The sequence below is a fragment of the Acipenser ruthenus genome, chromosome 32 (genome assembly GCF_902713425.1).
Source record: "Acipenser ruthenus chromosome 32, fAciRut3.2 maternal haplotype, whole genome shotgun sequence".
Lineage (NCBI taxonomy): Eukaryota > Metazoa > Chordata > Actinopteri > Acipenseriformes > Acipenseridae > Acipenser > Acipenser ruthenus.
This window is the reverse complement of record NC_081220.1, coordinates 9,113,598-9,122,341: the sequence shown is the minus strand read 5'-3', so window position 1 is coordinate 9,122,341 and position 8,744 is coordinate 9,113,598. Positions and strand designations below refer to the sequence as shown.

Sequence of the window (8,744 nt, the reverse complement as noted above, 5' to 3'; positions counted from 1 at the left end):
ACTTTACACCAGCTTTTGTTTTCAAATGAACCCTCCCCCCTTACTATTTCTACACATGAGGCTTCAAAATAATTAACAGTTAAACATATATTCTTAAATCAGTGAAGCAGGGCTCTAGTTTGTTTCTTGTTGAAGCCTGGTTGATAACAATATATAAATTGTATACTGAAATAGAATTTATATGAAAATTGTTACCCAATACATATTTAATAAAAGGGACAAATGAAGGGGGGTTTCTTCCTTAAATTTTATCATGCTAAATAACTGAAGGTATAGTAATTGCCCTGTTACTGGTCAATATAAAAATAGGGTTACAGCTCAATGGAGGAGGAAAGTCTTTGCTCCCAGGTTCAAACAGTGAATTACTCAAGGACCCGTCGCTAACACACCATATTGGAGAATGGCCTGATCAGGGAAAATCAAAGCATTTGATACAGCAAGGAGGAGGAAATCCCATTGACATGGCCATTCTGACATATCAAGTGTAGAATTAGTCAAGCACAAAAAAATAAGCTTTTACAAGCAAGATTTTTATTTATCAACACACACTTTTTGGCAGTTTCCAGAAAGATACAACTCCAGCTATGAAGATAACCACTGAACACACACCCATTGCAGCTCCCAGAAGGGACCACACATTGAATTGGGCTGCAAGAGAAGAAATAAATAGTTAGAGGAATATAAAGAGAGATATTTATAGATTTAACTTGAACTGCAATTGTGTTCATATCATGCATATTACCGCTTCTAGGCATAAAGTGAAGGGATCCATCTCTCTTCAGCTCAATTGGGCCAGAAGACACAAACACCTTTACTGCACCACCATCCATCCCTTCAGCACTGCGACCTACAGGAGGAATTAGGAGGAGTCCATCAAAACAAATGGACAAAAAATGCATGCTAAATGTCCCCCCCCCCCTTCTTAGACAGAGCTCTTACCAAGCCTCTGTTTCCCTGGAATGCACCGTCTGCTACAGAGGCTGTCTGATGGCCGGTTTGAATCACATATCACAACACTGCAGTGGAAGTAAATCTGAAAGACAGCACACCTTGTCAAGTAAAACAAGCATCAATAGATCAGGCAGTACCATCATCCAATGAGGATTACTGAATTGAAAAACAAATATATTGCATCATAAGTGTTTCTTGCAAAAGTGCAGTTACATGTTTTCATTCCAACTCACTAAAGATTTGAGAACAGCAACTATTCGTTGCTTGCAAAGCAATCCAAACCATGCATTGTGGTACAAGATCCCCATCCCAACAGTCCACTTTACCTGTCCTTTCAGTGCATCCCGGCCGCTTGTGAAGGAAAACATTTTCACTTCAAACCTCTTCAGATGGGAAGGGAACAGCACTCTTGCATTGCTGGACACTGGGTGAAAGATGGTCAAGTACTCATCTGCAGAGTTCTCACAGCTAGAAAGAGAAAGTAGGTCAGGAGCACATCAGCCACAACTCCAATTCCAAGGTTTTGTAACAGCAATATCATATTCCAGCATCTTACCTGTCCACAACGACATCCCACTTTGGAGAGCTATTCCTGTCAACAGAATAGGTTGCCCAGCAGTTCTCCAAAAACAATTCAGCCTGTGGATCCCTGCTGTACAGGAGCTCTACCTCAAAATACAAGGGTCTTCGCAAGTACTTCACAACAGGGTAATCCCGAGCTCCATAGAAGTCATTGTAGGTTGAATCTGCAGAGATGCAAGGGATCTATAGGTGGAAACACACTACTAGAGCATCTATATTACTTCAATTGCCAAGTCCTACCCAATGCAAGCCGCATGATGACTGCAAGGTCCCCCAAGCCAGGCTGGGCTACAGGTGCAGGATTATTCTGGTACAAGAACTGTACTACCTTGGTGTCATTGACCAGGTAGTGACAGGCAACTCTCAACCTGGAAAGAGGAGATGGGGTTAGGAGAGTTTCAGGCTCAACCACAAGGATACTCAATTTGATTGCAATCCTTACCGGTAAGATGTGAACAACACTTCATTCTCATAAGTCAGGAGGTTGTTGTCAAACTGGAAGAGAAATCACAAAAGGCTCAGGTTGCAATGAACTTGTATATTTAGTATGGAGCTGCATACCAAGTTGCAGACTAGCTAATATGGTACTCAGGATCATCCCCAGCTGTGTACTAATTTTGTACCAATTTCACAATTTAAAAATAAAAAGCGTTGGTTATGAATATTGCAATTTCATAATTGAACACTTTTGGGACCTCATGTTTGTTACAGTTAGTATGATACCACAAGTCTGTCTACAGAAACTGCTAGACTAATTTGGTATTGTTTTAGTAACCTCTAGGAGGGCAACAGAAGTAAATTTTGGATTTGTTGCAAATACACATTTGAATACACAGCTGGCGACTCTTGAGCTGCAATTGGTATCAACTCGTGTACTAGTTTAGTCCCATCCTATGTACTAGCCACGGGATCTTCCCCAGTTAGTACGCTCCTTCCAGTTCACGGCCATTGACCCAAAAAGGTCTATAGGCAGCACATGCAATGCCATAACCAAGAGACATGTGTCGCAGCACCTTTGTCAACTGGACAAGCAGTTCAATACAAAAGGTGACATCCTTCAGACGTACACAATTCATGCAAGTAATTCAGCTGATAGAAACACTGGTCACCATGGCTCCCCAGAGTGATCCAGGGGTGTTGGTCAACTTGTCAATATGTTGAACCTCCTCAAAATATGGTTTTAAAAATGTGTCAATACTAACCCGTCTAGTTGTTCCACAGGAGTTGACATTGAAGTAGAAAACCGCATTGATAGCATCAGACTGAAGAGGCCGGCAACTCTGATCCCTTAGAGTTAGTTGACTTGGAGACAAGCTGGGGACAGATTCCACTTTCACAGCGAGAGCTGCCATAGTTCCATTGGTGAAGCAATCTGAAACACAGCATTTGGATCCAGGTTAAGGAAACAGATTATAGCTTCAATACCACTCCATGCAACCTTTGGCCAATCTCAAAAGCAGCTATTCTAAAGAATGCTTGGTCTGCAGGAGAGTTACCAATCATCTTTGTAGGGAAACTGCAGGACAGAGAAAAGTCAGCCACCACAACCATGGTGCCAACATCCTTCAAGGTCAAGTCAAGCCTGCTTCTGATGCCCGAAGAACTGATCACCTACAGAGACAATACATCAGGTCAGTAATGTGTTGAACCCAAGACAACTAAAAACACATTAAAGTTCCATCACTTACTTCATATGTGGCATCAACTGAATTGTATGGCACAGTCATCCAGAAATTGGTAGCATTGGCATTATACTTGTACAGGGCAAGCAGACTTCCACCAAGTTCTCTTGAGGCCACAAAAGGAACCCAGTTGCGACCCATGTTGCCATATGTTACCATGGTATAGAATGCAGCACCATCACAGTAGCCAGTTACTGTAGGTAGAACTGCAAGAGGAAAAGCAGTTGTCAGGGCAATGGACTGGATTGTCAGAAAAAAGTAGTAGTAGACCACAAACAGTCAGGCACTTACTGATGTCTTTGAGAATGGCTTCAACTACAGCAGGATGAGTAAAGGGTGTATTCTCTGGCACTATATTCAGCAAGTAGGTCAGGGGCAGAATGTAGGTTCTGGTGTCTGGAGGAGTTACCTGAAAGAAACATGGGTTTGTAGGATTACACCCAAAGTCAGACAGCAAGCAAGTGTTTTCAAAATGGCAATAGGATGGCTGAACATGTGGGATATTACCTTTTGCTTCACATTGGGGTCCTCAAATGGCACCTGGAGAGTGTAGGTCTTGGATCCATTGGGAAAGACATGCTCCTGGACATTATAACCTTTTAGGTTGGCTTCTGGCACAGTTAACGTCTCTGGTCCAACTATAATTTTGACCAGCTCCACATCAGGCAGGAATGTCCCCAGGGTCACATTGAACACTCTGGCTTTAGGAACAGTGTCTGAAATTAAAGCATGCAGTTAAAATGAAGGCTATGAAGTGGAGCACTGCAACAAATCCCTTTGATTTACTGCATGTGGACAAGTTCTACATACTGTTTGTGACAACTGGTGGCCGAGGCATGAAAGGAGTGGTTATTGGATGAAGTACTGTGTACTTGGTCTTCTCAGGCCCATCTTGCCAGGTATGCTCCAGCATTGGTTCAATAGAGTAAGAGATCACATAGGTGTTGTCCAATACATGGCTCTGAAAGCACAGAAGCATCTTAGGAGGAAAGCTTTAACATGAGAAGGATTTAGAAGATGTTGAACTTCTACATACCTTGTAATATCCACCATCAGCTCCCACAGGAATTTTTACAGTGATTAGCTGGGGACCGACATCCAGTTTATAATCTCTACTATGAATCGTTGCAGGGTCAAGCTTGCGGCCATCAACTCCCATTTGAACATCAAGGGTAGTAATTTGTGGTGTTGGAACAAGGGGAGGTAGAACACGGGGAACATTCCATGTAATCATCTGTTCTGTGAAGGCTGTTCCATCTGACAAAAAGGAACACCATAGACTTGGTATAGAAAACTCACACTTAAACCTAGAACAGTTCTTGAGCACCATTGCCCTCTATAATCTTACTCACCAGTAGGACATGTAACTGCAGTGTCCACCATCATGACCATCCATCTTTGCTTATAAAAGGTGGTTGATCTTAGCACAGCCATTGGTACAGTTTGGATCTGTTAGAGAGGAGGGGGAACTTTTACTAAAATAAAAGACTAAATCTACCTTCACTGTCTGGATATACTGTACTAGACAACAATGAAGCCCAGACTACTTACCACCTGAGGCTGGCTTTCTGTGGAGTTGTATGCAGCTCTAACCAGAATTCGAGTTGGTGTAGTGTTTATGCCATAGCCATTTGTCATGGCCTGAGCAACAGTCATGGTTGTCTTTCTATTTGCTGGGAGATGGAACACAACTTTCCAGATGCTGTTGTCAGCAGCAGTTGCCTAGCAAAGAGAAAACCCCATTAGAATAGGGAGTTTGAACACAAAGCATCCCCAGTCTAAAGGATTTGTCACAGCAGATGGTTTGTTTAATAAAACATGAACTAAAACTGAAGGGTGAAATGTATCACTGAAACCGTTATATGATCAAACGTCTCTAATGGAACAGAGAATCCTCAAATACAACTGCATACGAAAGAGCCTACGTGAAAGCATGTGGTCTGGATCGGATACAGGCAGAGTTTGTAGCCACTCATTTGTACTGGACCTTAATATCAGTGTACCAAAACTTTAGGATAATACTTGAAATTGCTCCTATACAGCAGACTTCAAAAAGGTATATCAGGACACATTTATCATGAAGGGTTTATAACCCTGCACATATGAAGCCACTACCTAAGTGGTTGAAATACAAAGCTTACACACTGACAAGAAAGTGTTAACTTCACCACAATCATGTTTTACCACAACAAATCACAGAATACGTATACAAAGCCAATGCCTTAAATGTTACACAATTCCAATATGACCACCCTCTTGGGAGACAGGTTAAAGTTAAGGGGGCCGTTAGATTTCGCTTCAACTAGATGAGACAGTAGATTAGACCTCAATTAGGCAAGACCAAGGGGATGTGAATGAAGCAAATGCAAAGTCACATGATTCTACCTCAGGGTATGCAAGGGACCAATCAGGATCATCTTGAACAAAGTTTGGCTCAATAAGTGGCACCCCTCTTCTCACAGAAACCTAAAGAGAATTCACATTAGTCATGAGTGAAGCACTTCTGTAATGACAATTAAAATACCCACACAACCCAACAAGTTATACTGAACAGCATTATCACATCCTGACAGCCCTTACCTCCATGTAGTTTCTTTCACACAGAATCTCCCTCTCTGCCCATGGAGAATAGCGGCATGTCATGCTCTGAACATAGGAGGAAGCTGAAGTCATAGCACTGTTTGAGAAGACACTGATTTGTACTGTCAGCTTGTAGGTCTCATCATTCTGGAAACAAAGGCTAAAGTTAGTCCCAGCATGTCACCATTAGAAACACGTTTAAAAAGAAATATAATTAAAACTCACTGTGTTCTGAGCAAAGCAGCTCAACACAGAAGCAAGGAACTTGGCATTTCCCAAGAAGTCAACGGTTAAGCTATATCCACACTGTGCGGCCAGTCTTGGAGAGAGGGACACAAGCGCCCCCTTATTGTCTATGGAAAATAAATTAAGTTGGCCTTTTAAGAAACTGTACACGTGATCAAGCAAGGTAGAGATATAACAAAGTGAACACCCCCACCACCACGTTCCATAAGCAATTTTGTAAAAACGAGTTATATTAATAGAATTGTACACCCATTCGGAACAGTATGTTTAGAGTAAATAATTTATATTTCGGCGTACTTGCAGTCAACAAATCTGACTTAGGTTGTAGCAGCACAGGTCTATTTAGGGTGATCAGCAACATGCTTTTAAAGTTAACGCAAGAGTTTCATACTCTGCATTTGAAAAAAACGAAGCCTTACAGCGCAGGAGTACTCTGTTCTTAATTCAGGTTATTACATTACGACTCAACAGGCTTTATACATCAAAAGCTTTCCATTCAAGAAAATTGATCACTCACCAATCACATTGATACGAAAATACTTTCCAACAAAAGACTTATCCAACATCATCATCATAACACTCCCTTGACAGTCTGTCTTCACCGAGCCTGCAGAAGACAACGATACATGAAAACACACAACCGGCAAATAAACAGCAAGCTAAAAGAACAGATGTGCTGAAGCGACCGTTAACGTACCTAGAGGGGGGTTCTGCGTCCAAACTTCAGTGACTAACACTGCTAACAGCAATGTTATTCTGCATTGGAAAAAAAAACCACGCAAGTGAGACACACACAATAAAATGAACGTTTCTAAAGTAGAGAAAAGATCAACAATTACCCAAATCTAAGACAACACGGCATCATTAAATCCAAGGCAGCCCCGACCGTGAACTTCTTTCACCGTTAGAAAGACACAATAATAAAAACAAACCCGCCAGTAGCTGAGTTTGGTGTTCCTTAGTGCGCAATGGGTTTATAAAGAGGTTCAGGTGCTAATGGGAGCTAATTGGCTGCAATTGATGCGCGCACCTCTTTCATATTAGTCCTCTAATTTTCAATCAGTATGTTAATTAAAATAAATAATAATAATAATAATAATAATAATAATAATAATAATAATAATAATAATAACCCATTTAGAAGATTGTACTTTGAATTAAAGTTTGGCAGAAGTACGTGCGGAACAAACTGGACTGTCACCGACAAGGACTGTCTGATTAAAGGCTCAGCTATGGAGGCATGTAGTAAACAAACCCCAATGAATAATAAAAAGCAGGCCGCGCAAATGAAGAAACACATTTATATCATGCAGGAATCCAGGCAGGTGTGTTGCCTGCGCCAGTTTGAGGGGACGAGAATGACAGCTCGAGTTCTGATGTTAACATCCACAAGTCAATTACCCATTTTTACAATTTCACCAGACTGATAGGTAGGCTAAGCAGACATTAAAGGAGACAATTTATTTGAGGCCACTTGATTTAAGAAACAGTGCAAAGCATCTCTTTTGCATGTCAGATTTACCATGACAGGGGCAGTCCCGGGGAATAGAATGACCAAGAGTCAAATGGAAAGCACAGCGCTTAACCTGAAATACAACGCGCAGTATTGATTTAGAACAGACTAAACACAAATCGGATGACGTGTTGGAAATTTGAATTGTAATCAATTTATTTAAGATTTGAAGTTCCCATTTCAATTATTGAGCTTAATTACATTCATTCTTTTATGTATAATTAATTCACTTGGTGTGTTGAGCATTTTCAATTTGGCATATTATCTTCGAGTCTTGAGCTTTGTCTATTTGACAGCTGTTATTTCAATTCAAATGTTGAACTTTGTCGTTGATGTTTGACGCTCCGGCTTTTGCAGTTCACATTTTTGTTACATTCCACCTCTCATAGGTTTGAACACAAACGGTTTTATTTGTGAAATTGTCAGATTGTTTATTGTGTATCCAGCGCTCATCTGAACTAACTGGTTCAGTAGTCTGTTCCCGTGAATAGACAGCACATGTCTGAGGGGGTGTGTTCTGTACAGCTGTGCATTTGAGTAAAGTTTGTCGCGGAGTTTTAAACGTTCCCATGGCAACTGAGTCAACAAAACCAACATCATCACGCATTGAGACGCAAGCTAAGGGCTAAGAAGTAAATGGTAAAAAGTGAAAGCAGTGTGAGTCAGTGGAATTTTTTGATTGTTTGATTTTATCAAATCTTCACGATAATCATGTATGTTCTGTAAATGTGGAATGCAATTAGTTGATATGTAAAAGCATGAATAAATGAATGGTGTCTATTCCTAACGCATCGGTAAAGTTCAGTATAGTGCCGCTTATGTAGCAGCAAGCAGGCTTGTTCCGTCGTCTTGATATCACTATGTAACACAATTTTTGTTCCTGGGTAGTAGGTGTTATTTCCTAATTGCTTATGCCTCAAAAGTATAGAAAATGGCTACTATTCCCCACAAACTTTGCTTTTGTGACCAGGACAGTGATATTTTGAAATTTACCTTTTTCCAATGAGAAAACGGACGAATTTGTGTCTTTTGGTTCACATAAGTCAGAAAAAAACAACATATGAATCCAAATTAACATGTATTTATACTAAAGTAATACAAAAATGACTACAACATATTTAGAAGCGAGTAGTTTTTCGAGATTTACGATTATACTGTAAATCACTTTCACGAATCAGCCCCCAGATGTA

The 8,744-nt window shown here is 40.7% G+C and overlaps 2 protein-coding genes across 2 annotated transcripts; both read right to left on the bottom strand.

Moving 5' to 3' along the window:
* Positions 1-509: 509 nt before the first annotated feature.
* LOC131702986 (zona pellucida sperm-binding protein 2-like) lies at positions 510-2,023 on the bottom strand. The gene is made up of 7 exons (XM_059005863.1): positions 1,976-2,023; positions 1,774-1,901; positions 1,508-1,697; positions 1,278-1,419; positions 940-1,033; positions 743-847; positions 510-648 (listed from the first exon to the last, which is right to left on the bottom strand). Exons 2-7 carry the CDS (start codon positions 1,787-1,789, stop codon positions 539-541), a joined length of 657 nt encoding a protein of 218 aa, XP_058861846.1. The 5' UTR covers positions 1,790-1,901; positions 1,976-2,023; the 3' UTR covers positions 510-538.
* A 1,419-nt stretch (positions 2,024-3,442) lies between these two features.
* Positions 3,443-6,974, bottom strand: LOC131703113 (uncharacterized). Its single transcript, XM_059005978.1, has 13 exons — positions 6,881-6,974; positions 6,739-6,797; positions 6,559-6,648; positions 6,021-6,148; positions 5,796-5,942; positions 5,601-5,681; positions 4,767-4,937; positions 4,568-4,664; positions 4,252-4,472; positions 4,026-4,176; positions 3,723-3,931; positions 3,503-3,624; positions 3,443-3,455 (listed from the first exon to the last, which is right to left on the bottom strand). The coding sequence occupies exons 1-13, from the start codon at positions 6,904-6,906 to the stop codon at positions 3,443-3,445; spliced, it is 1,515 nt and encodes a 504-aa protein (XP_058861961.1). The 5' UTR covers positions 6,907-6,974.
* Positions 6,975-8,744: the final 1,770 nt, after the last annotated feature.